Source organism: Cherax quadricarinatus, chromosome 26 (genome assembly GCF_038502225.1).
Source record: "Cherax quadricarinatus isolate ZL_2023a chromosome 26, ASM3850222v1, whole genome shotgun sequence".
NCBI lineage: Eukaryota > Metazoa > Arthropoda > Malacostraca > Decapoda > Parastacidae > Cherax > Cherax quadricarinatus.
This window is the reverse complement of record NC_091317.1, coordinates 30475646-30497952: the sequence shown is the minus strand read 5'-3', so window position 1 is coordinate 30497952 and position 22307 is coordinate 30475646. Positions and strand designations below refer to the sequence as shown.

Genomic DNA, 22307 nt, shown 5'->3' with positions numbered 1-22307 from the left:
CAATCAACCATCTCTACTATAGTGAGCAGGAAAACGGCAATCAAGGAAGCTGTTCTTGCAAAAGGTGCAACTGTGATTACAAAACAGCGATTGCAAGTGTTAGAAAATGTTGAGAGACTGTTACTTGTGTGGATAAATGAATAACAGATAGCTGGAGATAGCATCTCTCAAGCGATCATTTGTGAAAAGGCTAGGCAGTTGCATGAGGATTTAATTAGAAAAATGCTTGCAACTAGTGGTGATGTGAGTGAATTTAAGGCCAGCAAAGGTTGGTTTGAAAGATTTAAGAATCGTAGTGGCATACATAGTGTGATTAGGCATGGTGAGGCTGCCAGTTCAGACCACAAAGCGGCTGAAAAATATGTGCATGAATTCAAGGAGTACATAGAGGCTGAAGGATTGAAACCTGAACAAGTGTTTAATTGTGACGAAACAGGCCTGTTTTGGAAGAAATTGCCAAGCAGGACTTACATTACTCAGGAGGAAAAGGCACTCCCAGGAGTGCAAAGTGGCTTGAAGTGCAAACCTTTTTTGATGAAAATCACCCTGACACAGCTACTGCAAGCCGTGTTGGCAACCTGTACACTGACAATGTTGTGAACCACTTTAGGAAAGTCATAAAGGAATGAGAGGTACAGGTCTCTATGGACAGATATGTTGTGCGACAGAAGTCCAGTGACTCTCAAGCTGGTCCTAGTGGCATTAAAAGAAGAAGGGAAGTAACCCCGGAAAAGGACTTGCTACCTCAAGTCCTAATGGAGGGGAATTCCTCTTCTAAACATTAAAAACTTCAACACTCTCCCCTCCTCCCATCCCATCAATCATCACCAGATCTTCATTAAAGGTAAGTGTCAATTATTCTATTGTGTTTATTCTATTGTTATTATTGTTATTGTAATTATTCTATTGCATTAAACTTAATATTTCATGTGGTAAGTTTTTTTTTCATGCTTTTGGATGTCTTGCACAGATTAATTTGATTTCCATTATTTCTTATGGGGAAAATTGATTCGCTTTTCGATAATTTTGCTTTACGATGAGCTCTCAGAAACGGATTAATAACGTGAACCGGGGGTCCACTGTATATTGAAATAAACAGAATAGGGGAAATCAGCTTTAATATACATTACAGTGGACCCCCGATTAACGATATTTTTTCATTCCAGAAGTATGTTCAGGTGCCAGTACTGACCGAATTTGTTCCCATAAGGAATATTGTGAAGTAGATTAGTCCATTTCAGACCCCCAAACATACACGTACAAACACACTTACATAAATACACTTACATAATTGGTCGCATTGGGAGGTGATCGTTAAGCGGGGGTCCACTGTATTTAGGTATAAATACAGGTCAGAGAGCCCTTTGTAAGTCCAAGGCATTGGTAAACGAGAACGTCGCTAAGCGAAGTGAGGCTGTACTTCTGGCAGTTTGAGAGACACAGATGATGATTAAATGCAAATTATGTGGCCAGCCTTATGGTCACTATCTTGAACACTATGTGCTTAATTGTTTACTTACTGAGGAATATATAGATAGACAGTATAATAATCTATGAGACAAGTCAAGATATCTTATTAATGAAAATAAGATACCAGATATATTAAGCTAATTTCCTAAATTTGCTTGTAACAGATAAGTGAACTGTAGATATAAATTCATATGTACTCCTGTTAACCCCTTTTGTGGCCTAGTTCCTAGACCTTTTGTGTATCCACATGCTCTTGTGCTACCATCTGCAGGATGGATATTGGGTGTGCAATAAACTAGCCACTTTGTTGGAAAATATAAAAAAAAATCTGGATGTGTGTTTGTCTTTGTTATGGAGGTAAGATTGGATAGTACAGTGGTGTACCAGTGATATAAACCCATCTGGACTAGGAGCTGTAAGAAGCTATGAAAGTTATGGCTTTACAGAATGCACACAAAAATAACAGTATAAGCAGAATATTAAAAATTTAATGTAATTGTTCCTACTGCTTTGTTAAGTAAGAACTCTTCTGGTTCTGAGGGACATTTAATTTGTGATATCAGTTTTTTTTCTGCAGGACAGCTATTGAATGAATGATGGTGAACGGGTTTCTTCTTGTGTAAAACTAGCATTTAATGTTTTGTAAACTTAATGGCTCTACATAATAAGGGCCATGAGCTTAGTTTTTCAGAGAATAGGAAGTTTATCTAATATTTATCCCATATACATTTCACTTTTCTAATTTGTTTACTTTATAATAAAAATATTCAGAATATTTGTACACCATTTATTTTTGAAGTATTTCTAAAATACATAAAGTAAAAATTAACTCATCCATTGTTCCAGTGACCTAACATTTGCATTGTTTCAGTAAATTAGCATATCCATTTTTCTAGTAACTTAACACATCTATTGTTCTACAAATTTAGCACAACCAATGTTACATTATCTTTTTACAACCAGTGTTCTAGTAACTTAATACCACCATTGTTCCGGTAACTTAACACAACCAATGTTCCAGTAACTTAGCACAACCGGCATTGCATTAACTTAATACAGCCATTGTTCCAGTTGCAATAACTTAATTCAATCATTGTTCCAGTTGCAATAACTTAATACTACCATTGTTCCAGTAACTTAGCACAGCCATTGTTGCAGCAACTTAATATATTCATAGTTCAAACAAGCAACAATTTTCAGTGTGGCAGGGTGGTGAGGAAGATGGATGTGGCTGGGTGGTGGGGAAGATGGATGTGGCAGGGTGGTTGGGAAGATGGATGTGGCAGCATGGTGAGAAAGATGGATGTGGCAGGGTGGTGAAGAAGATAGATTTGGCAGGTGGATGTGGCAGGGTAGTTGGGAAGATGGATGTGGCAGCATGGTGAGAAAGATGGATGTGGCAGGGTGGTGAAGAAGATAGATTTGGCAGGTGGATGTGGCAGGGTGGTGAGGAAGATGGATGTGGCAGCATGGTGAGAAAGATGGATGTGGCAGGGTGGTGAAGAAGTTGGATTTGGCATGTGGATGTGACTGGGTGGTGAAGATGATGGATTTGGCAGGTGGATGTGGCATTTTGGTGAAGAAGATAGATGTGATAGGGTGGTGATGATGGATGGGTCTAGGTGGTGGGGAGGAAATATATGGTTAATATTTTAATGCTTTATAAGGGAGTTTGGCAGGTTTGCAAATTTTTACTTCTCATTCCAGGTATAAATTTTCCTAAGTTTTAGAAGAGGTGTTAAATTGAAAAGCTAATAAGAAAGATACTAATAGAATGGAAGCCTTTATTGAAACTGTGTTTCTCTTGGTGACCAAGCTTTTTCAACATTAGTCTCCAAGCATAACACTGTCTCAACGAAGATTTCCTTTCTGCCAGTTTCTGGTAAATTGACCTAAAGTAGATAAGTAACTTACTCTTTTTCACTCAGGTCAGAGGAGGAAGGTACCACCCAAGTGTTCAAGAATGGCAAAGACCGGTGTCAGATACGGTCGATGCCAGTGGACGGTCGAGTGCTCACATCGGTCGCTCACGTATCTGGAATAGAATTTTGGATAGCTGTTTTGATAATTCTGATAGAAGACAGTATGGGAGAGGAATCGCTGGTAGAATTTTCAGACGAACATTCAAGGAGAGAATAAGGAGAGACAAAGATGTAAGTACTCTCAAATATTTTTTGCTTAATTATTTTGTCATTATTAATTTTCCTTTTATTTGTAACTATTTTTCTCATTCAGACAATTATAATTAATCATCATTCCTTCATTGCTACCATTATCATTCATACTAATAATTTGTGAGGTTCTTTAGTCTGGTATACACACACACATTGACCTTGGCTTCTTTCTTATAAAATTCTTATTTTCTGCTATTTTTCAAACACTCCTCTTTGAAAATCTCCTCTTTTTCCTTCCTCCTGTTCCACATTGCTGTTGTCAGCTGTGATCACAGTATACACCAAGAAGCATACATCTCAGTGTATATATCTCGAGCTTTCTTTAGTCCTTATCTTAGGGACTAAAGTACAGTTTTGTTGAATGGTGGTGAACAGGGATTTATTTTTTCTTTTAACAAGTCATCCATTACCCAGCAAGGTAGGGCATCCCAAAAAAGAAAACATTCACTATCATTTGTTCAGTATCAAGTGATATACAGCCTTAATGGCCATTGTGTAGTCAGGTGTTAAACTTAATAAACCAACCGATCTATAATAATGTCTGCTGTGCAGTAAGGTTAAAAATTGCAATAAAAATGCTGTAGCCTACATATTTCAGTTTTAAGCCAAGATTATTTTAAATATTTTGTGTAGCAATCTCATGTATGAAAGACACACTCCTTGGACCACATATGAGGAACGGCCACACTAAATTTGTGCATTATTGACATTTCAAGTTTATACTGAAGGCAGTCTTTCACTTTCCTGAGTTAACATGTACATACAAACTCTTGACTCCCATAAGATTCATACTGAAATCCTTATTCTCATGTGATGTGAAATGAAAGTACAGCATATGCTTATTTGAATAATTAAACTAAAAATATTTAAAAAAAACACTTGAGTACATTTCATGTTTTAACCCTTTGACTGTTTACGTCGTTAATATACGTCTTGCGCGCCACTGTTTCTGACGTATTTATACCCGTAAATTCTAGCGGCTTCAAATCAAGCAGGAGAAAGCTGGTAGGCCCACATGTGAGAGAATGGGTCTGTGTGGTCAGTGTGCACCACATAAAAAAAATCTTGCAGCACGCAGTGCATAATGAGAAAAAAAAAACTGACTGTTTTTTTGGATTAAAATGCCGACTTTGAGGTGTATTTTCGTATAGTATTTATCATTGTATTCTCGTTTTCATGGTCTCGGGTGATAAAATGGAAAACATATTACAGAAATAGAGATGATTTTCATTACTTTCACGATGAAAACGACCTTGAAATTGAGCTCAAAATAGTGGAAATGTTCGATTTTTACCAGTGTTCAGGAGTAAGCAAATTACACCACACGTCCAATACATGTCAACTGGGGAGTCTAATATTCTTTCACTAGTGCACTGATATTATTTATACCATTTTAACAATAATGCACTAGTCTTCATAACAGTAAATTTTGTATTTTTTTGTATGAATAAAAAATCAAAATAGAAAGCACTAGTAATATAAGAGGGGCCTAGAGACATGACTAATGAACAGAGGATATGTTATTTTAGTGCCAAGAATTTCTACATTGTTTATTCTGGACCCTATTTTGAAATTGGCATCTTTTATAATTTGCATGAAATTGGCCAAATTGACAATTTCTGACCACTTTATTGGGTAGTTGAAATCGGTAAATGGGCGGTTTCTTGTACTCAACTGATAGAAAAAATGGAGTTCTAAAGAAATAGCTATGAGTTTTGTCTACTGGAACAATGGAATTGGCCAAAAACAGGGCTCAAAATCGGTGAAATTGCCGATGCGTATATGTCGCCAAGACCTCTAACTTCACAGGAGTGTAATTCCGTGAGTTTTCAACCAAATTTCATACTTTTAGTGTCATTACCATCGGGAAAAGATTCTCTATCATTTCATAAGATTTTTTTTTTTTTTTTCCAAAAATTTTGTGACATGAAATGACAGTTTCAGAAAGGGGCTTGTGACAGTCAAAGGGTTAAATCTAATAACCACCTCTTGATAATATGCCTATTTAAAGATATTTTTCTTTGTTAATATAGACTCTAGGAGGATACTCTATAGATTGTCTTTTACCAAACTTGAAACAGTCAGAAGATATAGTCAAAAGCATATTAAATATAATAAATCAAAAGCATAAACAGAGCAAACCTTTTAATTCACTAACTGTGGGATATTGTTCAGTAAGTTGGGAAAGTCCCATAGTGGACAAAATTTACTCTGTATTTTTGTTTTGCAATTTGGTGACTTTCACCTTTTACTGCCACCTATGATTATTATTAAATAAAGTTTATTAACTGTTTTTGTAAACTTGTGTTGGCAAAGGTAAGTTCATGGTACAGTACTAGAGCTCTCATGTCTTAGTGTGTTTCGTTCAGTATACCCACCCACTCAAAAAATCTGAGTGAAGTCACCGTTTCTGATAATTTTTTTTTTAAATAGGCCACAGGAAATGCTAAGTTGTCTACTCAGTAGTGCAGGGCCGATGGACATGAGATAAGAATGCAGCAGCAACTATCTACCAAAAGATTTCTAAAACACTTCTTGTGGGAACACTCATTGAAGGTTCAGAAAAGAGATGTAGTGAGAGTTTGTTTTGCATAACTGTGGATTCATAAAATGTAACAACATGGCATACTATTTTAGAATTACTAATAGAAACATAATATCACTAGAATTTACTGTTTTGTGGTTATTACTTTGTTGTACATGAATATAAGGAGAACAATTCCAGTGTGACTGAGGAGAATAATCATTTTTGAGATAAATATGTAGATTCTTTCTGAACTACATCAAAACTTGTCATTTACATTGATCAACCCCAAATGCAAGATGTTTTTCCTGTTAATATTTCAGTTTAAAAATCACCTGGGGTCTTTCAAAACCTTGGTGACATTATAAGACAATGTTTTATTGTTAATGTTTTGATGTTTTTATAATAGAAAAGTTTTCAATATAGTGCCAGCCATCTCCCACTGAGGCTGACCTGAAAAAAAGAAGAAAAAATATAAAGTTTTCCTCCTTTTTACATTTAGTAATTTATACAGGAGAAAGGGTTACTATTCCCTTGCTTCCCACATTTTAGTCGCCTTTTATGACATACATATTTTATCATTGTATTTATTGTTTTAATGATTATTGGATAGTTGTGATATGTATGAGTCTTAGTTTGTATGCAAGCAGTATGTGACTTGCTTGTGAAATTTTTTTTCATTTGACTTAGCACTGTTTAAATGTTTTGTTCTAACTTTGCAAATCCCACAATTTCTATTTTCATAAAAATTCTTAAAAGAAGTCTGTAAGGCAAAGATGTGCAAGACTTTTCTTGAACCAAAATATTTGGGAAAAGTTTAATTTTTTGTTTTCAACAAACTGGCCATATCCCACCAAGGCAGGGTGGCTCAAAAAGAAAAACGAAATTTTCTCTTTTTAAATTTAGTAATTTATACAGGAAAAAGGGTTACTAGGCCCTTGCTCCCGGCATTTTAGTCGCCTCTTACAACATGCATGGCTTACGGAGGAAGAATTCTGTTCCACTTCCCCATGGAGATAAGAGGAAATAAACAAGAACAAGAACTAGAAAGAAAATAGAAGAAAACCCAGAGGGGTGTGTATATATATATATGCTTGTACATGTATGTGTAGTGTGACCTAAGTGTAAGTAGAAGTACCAAGACGTACCTGAAATCTTACATGTTTCTTCTTTCTTTCAACACACCGGCCGTATCCCACCGAGGCGGGGTGGCCCAAAAGGAAAAACGAAAGTTTCTCCTTTTACATTTAGTAATATATACAGGAGAAGAGGTTACTAGCCCCTTGCTCCCGGCATTTTAATCGCCTCTTACAACACGCATGGCTTACAGAGGAAGAATTCTGTTCCACTTTCCCATGGAGATAAGAGGAAATAAACAAGAATAAGAACTAGAAAGAAAACAGAAGAAAGCCCAGAGGGGTGTATATATATGTGCTTGTACATGTATGTGTAGTGTGACCTAAGTGTAAGTAGAAGTAGCAAGACATACCTGAGATCTTGCATGTTTAAGAGACAGAAAAAAGACACTAGCAATCCTACCATCATGTAAAACAATTACAGGATTCTGTTTTACATTCACTTGGCAGGACGGTAGTACCTCCCTGGGTGGTTGCTGTCTACCAACCTACTACCTACAAAAGGTTTAATATTTGCTGAATACCATGAGAATTTACAATGTTTTGGAGCCACTTTTGTCATTTGAAGAAATGCAAAGTCTCCAAGACAGGTGACTGCATGGTATTCAGGTCAGATATAATAGGACCAAACGACGAAAGAAATCGTCGAAAGCTGTGAAAGTAGTGAAGGGATTGAATGACAGATTGATGAGAGGAAATTTGGAGGAAGACAGTTGAGCATGGATGTTTCAACACTTGTGTGTATCTAAGTTGAGGTAAAATAAATGAGATGGTGGAGTGTTAAGGCAGTTGCAAAAATGAAAGTTCATCAGTGGATGCTGAAAGAGGAATTGACCAGAGTATAGTGGTGCTAACACTTGTGTATGAGTGTAAGGTATGTTGCAACAAGGAGGAGACTGGAGGCAGTGGAGATATCATGTTTGAGAGCAATGTGTGGTGTAAATACAGTCTCTCCTCACTTAGCGACGTACTCTTTTACCGACGACTCAGACTTACGACGGGCTCTCCGACCAGTATGCATACTTAAATAATGTACAGGGTGTCCACAAAAACACTCCCTGATTTCAAACAGGTATATCATGTAACTTTATTGTAATAATCTTTCACGGTTAGTAGCTTCAGATGCAGGATTTCATTGTTTCATGTGGTATAGGGTAGCATTAAAGGCACTCAATGTGTGCCCCTCTGGTTGCTCGGCAAACATCGAAGCAATAGTCCAGTTCGGTCCAGACACTCTGCAGCATATCTGGAGTTATTATGCGAACTGCTTCAGTGATCAAAATTTTCAACTCTGCCAGGGTTGCAGGTAGTGGTCCCCTCAAGGAAGGTTCCTTGATGTTGGTGAGGGGCTCTTGATTTAGGGAATTGGATCTGTGCTCCAGTTCCCCGAATTAAGCCTGAATGCCTTCCACATCCCCCCCCCCCAGGCGCTGTATAATCCTCCGGGTTTAGCGCTTCCCCCTTGATTATAATAATAATAATGCAGGTAGTGGTGGTACGTAAACTGTGCTATTCACGTACCTCCAAAGAAAGAAGTCACAAACAGTTAGGTCCGGTGACCTCTAGCATTTTTGTAGTTGATTAAATGGATGTGTGAATTTTGGTGTTGGACACAGGCATTTCTTAAATCGTCTGAACTGCCTGTGTATTGATGTTCTGAAATAAGTGTTTGGAGGTCTCTGGATGTTTCGCCAACATATAATTTGCTGCGCTCATTACAAGGGATTATGTATACCCCTGCAGAGGACTAAGGTTGTCCTATTACAAGTCCTCTGCAGGGGTATACATAATCCATTGTAATGACTGCAGAAAATTATACGTGGGCGATACATCCAGAGACCTCCAAACACGTATTTCAGAACATCAATACGCAGGCAGATTGGATGATTTAAGAAATGCCTGTGTTCAACACCGAAATTCACATAACCATTTAATCAACTACAGAAATGCAAGACTTATTGCCAGAGAAAAAAACGCTCAATACCGCAGAATCCTGGAATCATCACTTATCTGTATATCCAACAACTTCAACCGAAACAATGGCTTCTGTAACATAGCTGAACCCCTTGCCAAGAAGCTTCTTCATCATTATCCCACATAATAACACAAGAATGGAGGAACACTGCAGAAGGTCTACTCATATATTTGTCCAATCTCTTTTTAAAGCCACCCAAGGTCCTAGCCTCTATCACCCTACTCGGAAGATTGTCAAAGATCCAACCTACCCAGCATTCTCCACCTGACTCCATCCCATAAATACTCACATACTTTCACCCAAGTAGATCTGTTTGTGACTTGATAAAGCTCACTGTGTGGGCGAAACATTGTCAATAAAGGATCACATTATAATGCTTCTGTGTTTATTTTTCCAATGAAGGGTACTCTTAGGTACAAGCTGGCCAGAGACTTGGCAAGGGGCAATGATCAGCTCTGCTCTACCCTCCTTAATGAGATGTTAGTAGCAAATGGAGCCTCAGCCATTATCATCCCTGACAAAGTGCATTCATTTCATTGTTGAGTCCCCCCCCCCTCCAAGCACCCACACCGAACTAACCAACCCCAAGTAGGGAAGTTCCGACCCCTGCACTTGCACCAGACACTGATGCACAGCCCGCTGCCATAGAGGCTGACCCAAAGGACATTTCAGGTTCCACTACTGCTCGGAGAGAGGCAACCACCGGGCAACCAGCCCACTTTTTCCTTGTACTCTTCCACAAAGAGAACCCAATGTCTTCCATTCCCAATGGGGACGGGAATGATGGCCCAGTGCGCCTTTGGAACAAGGTATCTGATGTGTCCCTGGTGTCAGAAGACGGGTCTGACTCGTCACTTAATGTTACCAGTATCAGCAGTATTGATGAGGACCCACCATTCTTCTCTCAGAAAACCACTCAGGACTACAGCCCCCTTGCCCCAATAAATCCAGCAGTGAGAGTATGCCCACATCAGGCAGCTATTACCTCAGACACCAACTCTCTGTACGCAGCAGCAATGCTAAACACACAAAATAATGGGGATCATGATTTTGCAACTCAACATCCAATACTTCTTCAACAACCGCTACTTCCTTGAAACAACTATGCAACCACAATCCAGACATTATCCTTCTAAATGAGACAGCAGCCAGACCGGACCAACATATAAAACTACCTGGTTACTCAACACTCGAGAAATCCAGTGGGCCCTGCAGTGAATTCCGCAACATCTGTGTCAACGAGGACAACATCTTAGCGATAGAACTGTCGACCTCATATTGGCATCTTACAGTGGGAACAGGTTACTTTCCTCCCAGACAGCCATACACAGAGTCCATCCCCCTTACACCAGTTACTCAGTAGAAATTTCCCTACAGTCCTACCAGGGGATTTCAATGCTCATCACCCTGTTCTCTTCAACTGTGGTGCTGCGCAAACACTAGGTGACCAAAAGGGAAAACAACTATTCAGTATTATGACAGCAGGAAATTTGTCGTTCAGAGTCCATTCTTTAAGTCATACGTGGGCCCTCACTCAGGGATACGCCATAGTACTTACCGACAGGGATTGTGACCTATTCCACTGCAGTGTCTCCCCAGGCAGTAGCATCAGTTCTGACCACATTCCTGTCATAATAAAGCTCCAATCTTCACCATTCTGCACACCCACCCACCCCAAACCCAACCTAAAAACACTAGACTTTGACCCCCTTCAGGGACTACCTAGAAAACGACCATACTATTTCTCTTGAGAACCAACCCTCCATGGCAAAAGATGAGGCAATCAACTCCCTCCATGAAAGAATCACTGAGGCCACACAGGCATGCTGTGAACTAACAACTTCAAAGATCTGCCAGCAGTACAAACCAACCAGGGAGATTAAGGATAGTATGAATAATTACCAAGCAGAGTGTAGTATGCACTTCCACATGGGACAGCCCACATGGGAGGTACTGCAAAGGATGAGGAGAGAATTAATCACCCTAATCACCCAGCACAAAAGAGAAATATGAAAATATCTTGTGCTCCAAGCTAACCAATACAAACGCTGTCCAGAACTGTCCTGGAGTAAGATCCGTAGGCTACTGGGGGCTAAACCCACACCCACACAACATTCCTTCATTGACATAGACAGTGAGGAAGTGACTACCCTTCTTGATGACCCACAAGACCAAGCTATGCTGATGGGTGAAGTGTGGGAGAAAATTCTCTCACACAATGATAGTAAAAGATTTAACAATAACCACTACCAGTTGGTCAACCAATCTCGAGACAAAAACTGGGAAGACTTCCACCCAATAACATTAATTGATACATCTTCCCTCGAAAAGGAACACCCTCTCACTAGACCAATTACCCTCAGAGAGATGACCCAAGTCATTGGCAGAATGAGAAATAAGGCCCTGGGCCCCTCAGGCATAACAGCAAAACAATTAAAGTACCTACCCTGTGACTGCAAGATGTCTCTGGTAAATGTATTTAATACTGTCTTGGTGTCTGGACACTTCCCAGTGACATTTAAGACAGCAAGGATGATTTTTATTGCAAAACCCAGTAAGGACAACTGGAAACCAGAGAGCTACAGACCTATCTCCTTACTGGAAGCCACTGGCAAAGTCTTCGAAAAAATCATCTCCAATAGACTGAACTACTACATGGAATTCAACCACCTCCTCACCGAAAAGCAGTTTGGCTTCAGGTCCCACCGCGGAACACAACATGATATAAATATCATTTTTGATGCAGTGGACAGCCTGAGGAAACAGGGAAACCTTTCTCTGATTGCAACTAGGGACGTACACAAAGCCTTCAACAGCCTGTGGTACAGCGGACTCATATTCAAACTTGCCGACTTCCCGGACCACAGTTGGACCTTTCTCAGGCTCATATACAACTTCTTAACAGGTAGAAGCATCATCCCCACCTTCAATGGAAAGTCGGCAGCACCTTTCACACCAACAGCTGGAGTACCACAGGGCTCATGCCTTTGCCCCAAACTCTTCAATATATACATGTACAGTGGACCCCCGGTATTCGATGGCATCGGTATTCGATAAATCCGGTATTCGATGCATTTTAACGGAAAAATTTTGCCTCGGTACCCGATTGAAAACCCTGTATTCGATACGATTCGTACGAGACGTGTCCACGTGTGGCCTGAACTGCCCCTTGTGTGCCAGTGTTTACAAGCCAGCCAGTGTGTACGCATCTAAGGATACATTCGGTACATTCCATATTATCCATATTATTTTGGTGCTTGTTTCTGCAAAATAAGTCACATGGGCCCCAAGAAAGCTTCTTGTGCCAACCCTGTGGTAAAAAGGGTGAGAATTAGTATGGAAATTAAGAAAGATTTTGAAGGGTTTGGGGCTAACCCTGAGAAGCCTATGCCAGTTGTGGAATCCATTGTGCCTACTTCAAAAATTAAGGAAATGTGTGCACAGTGGGTTGAAGTGCAAACCTTTATGAATGAAAATCACCCTAACACAGCTATTGCAAGCCGTGCTGGTGACTATTACAATGACAATGTTGTGGCCCATTTTAGACAAATCGTAAACGAACGGGAGGTACAGAGCTCTATGGGCAGATTTGTTGTGCGACAGAGGTCCAGTGACTCTCAAGCTGGTCCTAGTGGCATTAAAAGAAGAAGGGAAGTAACCCCAGAAAAGGACTTGCTACCTCAAGTCCTAATGGAAGGGGATTCCCCTTCTAAACACTAACACCATCCACACTCTCCCCTCCTCCCATCCCATCAATCATCACCAGATCTTCAATAAAGGTAAGTGTCATGTAACTGTGCATGTCTTCTTCAGTTTGTGTGTATTAAAATTAATATTTCATGTGGTAAAAAATTTTTTTTTTTCATACTTTTGGGTGTCTTGCACAGATTAATTTGATTTCCATTATTTCTTATGGGGAAAATTGATTCGCTTTTCGATATTTTCGGTATTCGATGAGCTCTCAGGAACGGATTAATATCGAATACCGGGGGTCCACTGTATATGGAAATGACCTCTCATAGCCTGAATTCAGTGATACCATCATCACCCAATATGCAAATAATGTTATCCATGTAGTATCGTCCACCCCCATATCAAGTGCAAACAAGCATAGGAGAGTAATAGAGAAAATGAATGTGGAACTACGAGGAACAGCTAACTGGGAGAAAAAATGCAGAAACACAACTAACCCAGATAAAGTCCTCATCAACACCATCGGGTGTTTTGCATCAACCATAGAAGACAAAAGGGGTATCTCCATCAGAGGTACACATATCGCTATCAGAAACTCAAACAAGATCCTGGGTTATGAGATCGACAGATTGCTCCACTTCACATCTCGCATCTCTAATAAGGTGAACCTAGCAAAAATATGCCTCAGTCAACTACAGCCTCTCCTCACTTAACAACGGAGTTCTGTTCCTAATACCGTGTCGGTAAACGAATTCGTCACTAAACGAGGAGCATACTATACAGTGGACCCCCGGTTCGCGAAGCCATCGGTATCCGATAAATCCGGTATCCGAAGCATTATATCGCAAAAAATTTGCCTCGGTTCCCGTTACAAAACCCGGTATGCGATACGATTCGTACGAGATGTGTCCAGTGTTTAAAAGCCAGCCAGTGTGCGCACATCTAAGGATACATTCGGTACATTCTATATTATCCATTTTATCACCATTTTTGGTGCTTGTTTCTGCAAAATAAGTCACCATGGGCCCCAAGAAAGCTTCTAGTGCCAACCCATCGAGACCAAGGGTGCTAATGACTATTGAAATTAAGGAAATGTGTGCGAAGTGGCTTGAAGTGCAAACCTTTTTTGATGAAAATCACTCTGACACAGCTACTGCAAGCCGTGTTGGCAACCTGTACACTGACAATGTTGTGAACCACTTTAGGAAAGTCATAAAGGAACGAGAGGTACAGGCCTCTATGGACAGATATGTTGTGCGACAGAAGTCCAGTGACTCTCAAGCTGGTCTTAGTGGCATTAAAAGAAGAAGGGAAGTAACCCCGGAAAAGGACTTGCTACCTCAAGTCCTAATGGAGGGAGATTCCCCTTCTAAACATTAAAAACTTCGACACTCTTCCCTCCTCCCATCCCATCAATCATCACCAGATCTTCATTAAAGGTAAGTGTCAATTATTCTATTGTTATTATTGTTATTGTAATTATTATATTGCATTAAACTTAATATATCATGTGGTAAAAGTTTTTTTTCACACTTTTGGGTGTCTTGCATGGATTAATTTGATTTCCATTATTTCTTATGGGGAAAATTGATTCGCTTTCCGATAATTTTGGTTTACGATGAGCTGTCAGGAACAGATTAATATCATGAACCGGGGGTCCACTGTAATGGTAATGAGTTTATGTCGACCATCTTTGATATTGCTTGAATGTCGCCCTTGAACCATTTATAACATTTTTAGTATATGTATTTTTAAATGTTTTACAGTAGTGTACTGTATATTATAATAAACAGAATAGAGGAAATCAGCTCTTATATACATTACATATTTAGGTATGCATACAGGTCAGAGAGGCCATCATAAACTGAGTCGTCGGTAAATGAGTACATTGCTAAGTGAGGAGAGGCCGTATTCAGATTCAAAGAAGCCCCCTCCCACATCAAGAAACATCTTTATAAGATGATGATAAGACCTTTGCTGAAATACCCTTGCATACCCATGTCACTAACAACTAAATCCAACTTGTTAAAGTTACAAAGAGTCCAGAACAGAGCACACCACTTTTTCACTGACACCAGGTGAAGAGACAGAATCAGAATGGAGGACCTTCACATCCAACAGGAGATCGTTGCAATGAATGTCAGGCTAGATAAAAAAGAGACAACTACAGGTCTCCCTCAACATTTGCGAGGGTTAGGGGATCAAGAGCCTCGCAAATGTTGAAAAATCGCGAATGTTTGGTGCCCCAATATATTGTAGGGAAATATAATACAATACTTCTTCCTTAACTTGTTGAACCATGAACAATCATAAAATACATGAAATCGTCGTAAATAACATGTATGTTATTAAATACCACTGCCTCCACTTCCTCGACCAGTGCGAGTCCCTACTACCCTCCCTCCGACCCCCGCAACTGGCAGCCAGCCCTCCCACCAGTGTGGTGAGTGTTTTGTTTGTTCATTATTTGCTATTAAACTACAGTATAAATAATGTAAACCCGTTCATGACTGCATATTGGAATGGCTATTCGGACAGGTATTGGACGGTGACATCATGTGTTGACTCTTGAACACAACAAAGAATCAAACATTTCTGCTACTGCTAATAATAACAGTAGTAGTAGTAGTAATAATACTAATAATAATAATAATAAATTATAATAATAATAAATATGATAGAATTGAAGAAGGAAATTGTACAAAAATACGAGGGAGTGGTTGACACATCGTCAGTGTGGCTTTGTTTATGCTGGAGTGAGTATTAGTCTCCGTGCTCTTCCAAACATTTCACAATAATTCATTGTGTTTGGTGCTTGTAGACTGAGTGCAACTGGAGTGGTTGAGGCAGTGGTTGAGGAAGCGGTTGAGGCAGTGGGTGAGGCAATGGTAGAGGCAGTGGGTGAGGCAGTGGTTGTGGCAGCAGTTGAGGCAATGGTAGAGGCAGTGGTTGAGGCAGTGGTTGAGGCAGTGGGTGAGGCAGCAGTTGAGGCACTGGTAGAGGCAACGGTTTAGGCAGCGGTTGAGGCAATGGTAGAGGCAGCAGTTGAGGCAGTGGTATTTAATAACATGTTATAAATAATAATAATACATATTACTAATAACATGTATTATTATTATTAATAATAACATGTATGTTATTTAATACCACTGCCTCACCCACTGCCTCACCCACTGCCTCAACCACTGCCTCAACTGCTGCCTCACCCACTGCCTCACCCACTGCCTCACCCACTGTCTCAACTGCTGCCTCACCCACTACCTCACCCACTGCCTCAACTGCTGCTCACCCACTGCCTCAACCGCTGCCTCAACCGCTGCCTCACCCACTGCCTCACCCACTGCCTCACCCACTGCCTCACCCACTGCCTCAACCACTGCCTCACCCACTGCCTCACCCACTGCCTCACCCACTACCTCACCCACTGCCTCACCCACTGCCTCAACTGCTGCTCACCCACTGCCTCAACTGCTGCCTCACCCACTGCCTCACCCAATGCTTCACCCAATGCCTCAACCGCTTCCCCAACCACTGCCTCTACCACTCCAGTTGCACTCAATCTACAAGCACCAAGCACAATGAATTATTGTGAAATGTTTGGAAGAGCACGGAGACTAATACTCACTCCAGCATAAACAAAGCCACACTGACGAGGTGTCAACCACTCCCCCGTATTTTTGTACAATTTCCTTCTTCAATTCTGTCGTATTTATTATTATAATTATTATTATTATTATTATTATTATTATTATTATTTTTTATTATTTATTATCACACCGGCCGATTCCCACCAAGGCAGGGTGGCCCGAAAAAGAAAAACTTTCACCATCATTCACTCCATCACTGTCTTGCCAGAAGGGTGCTTTACACTACAGTTTTTAAACTGCAACATTAACACCCCTCCTTCAGAGTGCAGGCACTGTACTTCCCATCTCCAGGACTCAAGTCCGGCCTGCCGGTTTCCCTGAATCCCTTCATAAATGTTACTTTGCTCACACTCCAACAGCACGTCAAGTATTAAAAACCATTTGTCTCCATTCACTCCTATCAAACACGCTCACGCATGCCTGCTGGAAGTCCAAGCCCCTCGCACACAAAACCTCCTTTACCCCCTCCCTCCAACCCTTCCTAGGCCGACCCCTACCCCGCCTTCCTTCCACTACAGACTGATACACTCTTGAAGTCATTCTGTTTCGCTCCATTCTCTCTACATGTCCGAACCACCTCAACAACCCTTCCTCAGCCCTCTGGACAACAGTTTTGGTAATCCCGCACCTCCTCCTAACTTCCAAACTACGAATTCTCTGCATTATATTCACACCACACATTGCCCTCAGACATGACATCTCCACTGCCTCCAGCCTTCTCCTCGCTGCAACATTCATCACCCACGCTTCACACCCATATAAGAGCGTTGGTAAAACTATACTCTCATACATTCCCCTCTTTGCCTCCAAGGACAAAGTTCTTTGTCTCCACAGACTCCTAAGTGCACCACTCACTCTTTTTCCCTCATCAATTCTATGATTCACCTCATCTTTCATAGACCCATCCGCTGACACGTCCACTCCCAAATATCTGAATACGTTCACCTCCTCCATACTCTCTCCCTCCAATCTGATATTCAATCTTTCATCACCTAATCTTTTTGTTATCCTCATAACCTTACTCTTTCCTGTATTCACCTTTAATTTTCTTCTTTTGCACACCCTACCAAATTCATCCACCAATCTCTGCAACTTCTCTTCAGAATCTCCCAAGAGCACAGTGTCATCAGCAAAGAGCAGCTGTGACAACTCCCACTTTGTGTGTGATTCTTTATCTTTTAACTCCACGCCTCTTGCCAAGACCCTCGCATTTACTTCTCTTACAACCCCATCTATAAATATATTAAACAACCACGGTGACATCACACATCCTTGTCTAAGGCCTACTTTTACTGGGAAAAAATTCCCCTCTTTCCTACATACTCTAACTTGAGCCTCACTATCCTCGTAAAAACTCTTCACTGCTTTCAGTAACCTACCTCCTACACCATACACTTGCAACATCTGCCACATTGCCCCCCTATCCACCCTGTCATACGCCTTTTCCAAATCCATAAATGCCACAAAGACCTCTTTAGCCTTATCTAAATACTGTTCACTTATATGTTTCACTGTAAACACCTGGTCCACACACCCCCTACCTTTCCTAAAGCCTCCTTGTTCATCTGCTATCCTATTCTCCGTCTTACTCTTAATTCTTTCAATTATAACTCTACCATACACTTTACCAGGTACACTCAACAGACTTATCCCCCTATAATTTTTGCACTCTCTTTTATCCCCTTTGCCTTTATACAAAGGAACTATGCATGCTCTCTGCCAATCCCTAGGTACCTTACCCTCTTCCATACATTTATTAAATAATTGCACCAACCACTCCAAAACTATATCCCCACCTGCTTTTAACATTTCTATCTTTATCCCATCAATCCCGGCTGCCTTACCCCCTTTCATTTTACCTACTGCCTCACGAACTTCCCCCACACTCACAACTGACTCTTCCTCACTCCTACAAGATGTTATTCCTCCTTGCCCTATTATTATTATTATTATTATTATTATTACTATTGTTATTATTAGCAGTAGCAGAAATGTTTGATTCTTTGCTGTGTTCAAGAGTAAACACATGATGTCACCGTCCAATACCTGTCCGAATAGCCATTCCAATATGCAGTCATGAATGGGTTTACATTATTTATACTGTAGTTTAATAGCAAATAATGAACAAACAAAACACTCACCACACTGGTGGGAGGGCTGGCTGCCAGTTGCGGGGGTCAGAGGGAGGGTAGTAGGGACTCGCAGGTGGCGGGAAACTTAAATATGATTTGGCGGCTGGGAATTTGGAGGCTGGGAATTTGGCGGTTGGTAATTCGCGAATGTGTGAAGCCCGCAAAAGTTGAAAACGTGAATGTTGAGGGAGACCTGTATATGACATACTGGAACCAGACAGTGAAAATCCTCCCCACCCAACAAACACCACCGACTACTTCAGCACACCTCCCCACAAAACCCAAAGGATGACCCTACAACAAAGAGTCGACACTTCATCCACAAGAACTTCCCAAGACCAATGATTCTGAGTGACCTCCCCAAAGATATAGAAAAATGGATACCACTAGAACCATTGTATGTCCAACAACAAGGATAAATGCACCCCAGTCTTGGGAGACTTAGTTCAAACAGACTACACCTTACAACTAACCTTGTAACATCTGCAAACACCGGTGGCCTGGTGGCTAAAGCTTCCGCTTCACACGCAGAGGGCCCGGGTTCGATTTCTGGCAGGTGGAAATATTTCGACACGTTTCCTTACACTATTGTCCTGTTCACCTAGCAGTAAATAGGTACCTGGGTGTTAGTCGACTGGTGTGGGTCGCATCCTGGGGGACAAGATTGAGGACCCCAATGGAAATAAGTTAGACAGTCCTCGATGACGCACTGACTTACTTGGGTTATACTGGGTGGCTAACCCTCCGGGGTTAAAAATCCGAACGAAATCTTATCTTATCTTACCACCTCAGAAACTGCTGAGCCAACCAACTCCAGGTTAGCAGCCAATCTCCATTGAATGCCCTGCAACCAACATCTGCAGTAACAGCCTTACAACCGACTTCTTGCAAAAAAAAAAAAAAGGCAGTTGCAAGAAGTAGGCATCCTTCCAACTCAGCGGCATGCAGGTATACAACTGGTATAACTGTGTGAAACTGATGGGCAGCAGGTATACCCATCTTGTGAATTCAATGTACTATTTGTGAATAAAACACACACACACACACACACACACAGTGTACTTCATGTACGTTAGGCCCATATTGGAGTATGTGGCACCAGTTTGGAACCCACACCTAGCCAAGCACGTAAAGAAACTAGAGAAAGTGCAAAGGTTTGCAACAAGACTAGTCCCAGAGCTAAGAGGTATGTCCTACGAGGAGAGGTTAAGGGAAATCAACCTGACAACACTGGAGGACAGGAGAGATAGGGGGGACATGATAACGACATACAAAATACTGAGAGGAATTGACAAGGTGGACAAAGACAGGATGTTCCAGACATTGGACACATTAACAAGGGGACACAGTTGGAAGTTGAAGACAGATGAATCACAGGGATGTTAGGAAGTATTTCTTCAGCCACAGAGTAGTCAGTAAGTGGAATAGTTTGGGAAGCGATGTAGTGGAGGCAGGATCCATACATAGCTTTAAGCAGAGGTATGATAAAGCTCACGGTTCAGGGAGAGGGACCTAGTAGCGATAAGTGAAGAGGCGGGGCCAGGAGCTCAGACTCGACCCCCGCAACCTCAACTAGGTGAGTACACACACACACACACACACACACACACACACACACACACACACACACACACACACACACAGACACACACACACACACACACACACACATACATACACACACATACACACACACACACATACACACACATACACACACATACACACACACACACACATACACACACATACACGCACACACATACACACACACACACACACACACACACACACACACACACACACAGGAACGAAGCAGTATCGCTGAATAGTGCTCCCAGGATTAGGCGTTCTAGTGGCTGTCCTAAGATATTATTAACGGTCATCATACGTGAGTGAATCAGTGAACATACCTACAAGAGTGTAACAGCTTTCAAGAGTGCAAATAATGTGATAAGATCAAGAATTTTACAATTTAAATTTGAATGGATGCTGAGTGAGGGAGGGTAGCAGTCAGCTGATGAGGCTGCTGGCTGCAGTGTTGACACACAATATCCAAACATAGTTAATTGGGTTAACGGTGTGATCTGAAATATTAACAAATACAGATATTGGTGGGTTATAGGAGCAGTGTAGTGACAAGGTCATAAACGAGTGATTAAGTAAATACTGAAAGTAAGAAAAAATTAGTCAATCCCCAGCTGTTGGTAATGTGAAAGTTAATATCATCAGATTTGTTATGACCATAATATTGTACTAAAGAAAAAAGAGTGAATGCCAAGTCTGGGGGAACATCAAACACAAATGCTTACAGAAACCTCTCAACCCCTGTCACCACATATCAACCAAACACAGTAAACAGAAACGAACCTCACTTCATAGCCACCACCCCCCTAAGCACTAATTCCAGAATCACAGTAGCCTCTCATAATATTGTGCCCTGCCTCCCACCCTCCCAGCCTGCACCTTCCTCTTGCATCTCCCAAAATACAGTAATGGAAAGGAAGCTAAAGGTATGGTACACCAATGCAGATGGAATAACAAATAAGAGTGAAGGGTGGCAAGAGTGCATCATTGATGCATAACCTGACATCATAGCACTAACAGAGACAAAACTTACAGGGATGATAACAGATGCAATTTTTCCATCTGGATATCAGATTATGAGGAAAGACAGAGAGAACAGAGGAGGGGGAGGAGTAGCATTGCTCATAAAAACCAGTGGGGTTTTGAGGAGATGGGAGGAATGGAAAGAAGGGAAACAGACGACTTCATTGTAGGAACACTTCAGACTGGTGGTGCAAAGGTGATGATAGCAGTGATGTATAACCCATCACTTAACAGCAGGAGAACAAGAGAAGAGTATGATGTGCACAGTAGGGCAATGGTGGATACATTAGCTGAAGTGGCCAGGAGGGCTCATATGGGTAGGACAAAATTGCTTATAATGGGGGATTTCAATCATAAAGAGATTGGGAAAACCTAGAGCCACATGGGGGACCAGAAACATGGAGGGCTAAGATGTTGGAGACTGTATTGGAGAACTTCATGCACCAACATGTTAGGGATACAACCAGAGAGAGAGAGGAGAGGATGTTGCAGCAAGGCTGGATCTCATATTCACTTTGAATAGTTCAGACATACAGGATATCACCCACGAAAGACCCCTTGGCGCTAGTGATCATGATGTCCTGAGTTTTGAATATCTTGTTGAGTTAACAGTGGAGAATGCAGCAGCACGAGAACAAAGAGAGAAACCAAACTTAAAAAAAGGGGACTACATAGGAATGAAAAGTTTCCTGCATGAAGTGCAGTGGGAAAGAGAACTAGATGGAAAGACAGTAAATAAAATGATGGAAATAGTAACCACTAAGTGCAGGGAGGCAGAGGAAAGGTTCATACCAAAGGGCAACAAAAAAAATGGTAAGACCAGAGTGAGCCCATGGTTTAATTGGACGTGTAAAGAGGCCAAAGCCAAGTGTGCTAGAGCATGGAAAAGGTAGAGAAGGCAAAGGACTCAAGAAAACAATGAGCTGAGCAGAAGAACCAGAAACGA

At 41.1% G+C, this 22307-nt stretch overlaps 1 protein-coding gene across 6 annotated transcripts in view; it reads left to right on the top strand.

The window, feature by feature from the left end:
* The window catches only part of rho-5 (rhomboid-5), a 318955-nt gene that overhangs the window by 189593 nt on the left and 107055 nt on the right, over positions 1 to 22307 (top strand). For all 6 annotated transcript variants that reach the window (XR_008407475.2, XM_053780640.2, XM_053780642.2 and 3 more), the window contains one exon: positions 3399 to 3623. Coding sequence is in view for 5 of the 6 variants with exons in the window: in XM_053780640.2 (XP_053636615.1) it covers positions 3399 to 3623 (225 nt within the window). In the remaining variant the exon portion in view is untranslated. The remainder of the gene's footprint in view (positions 1 to 3398; positions 3624 to 22307) is intronic.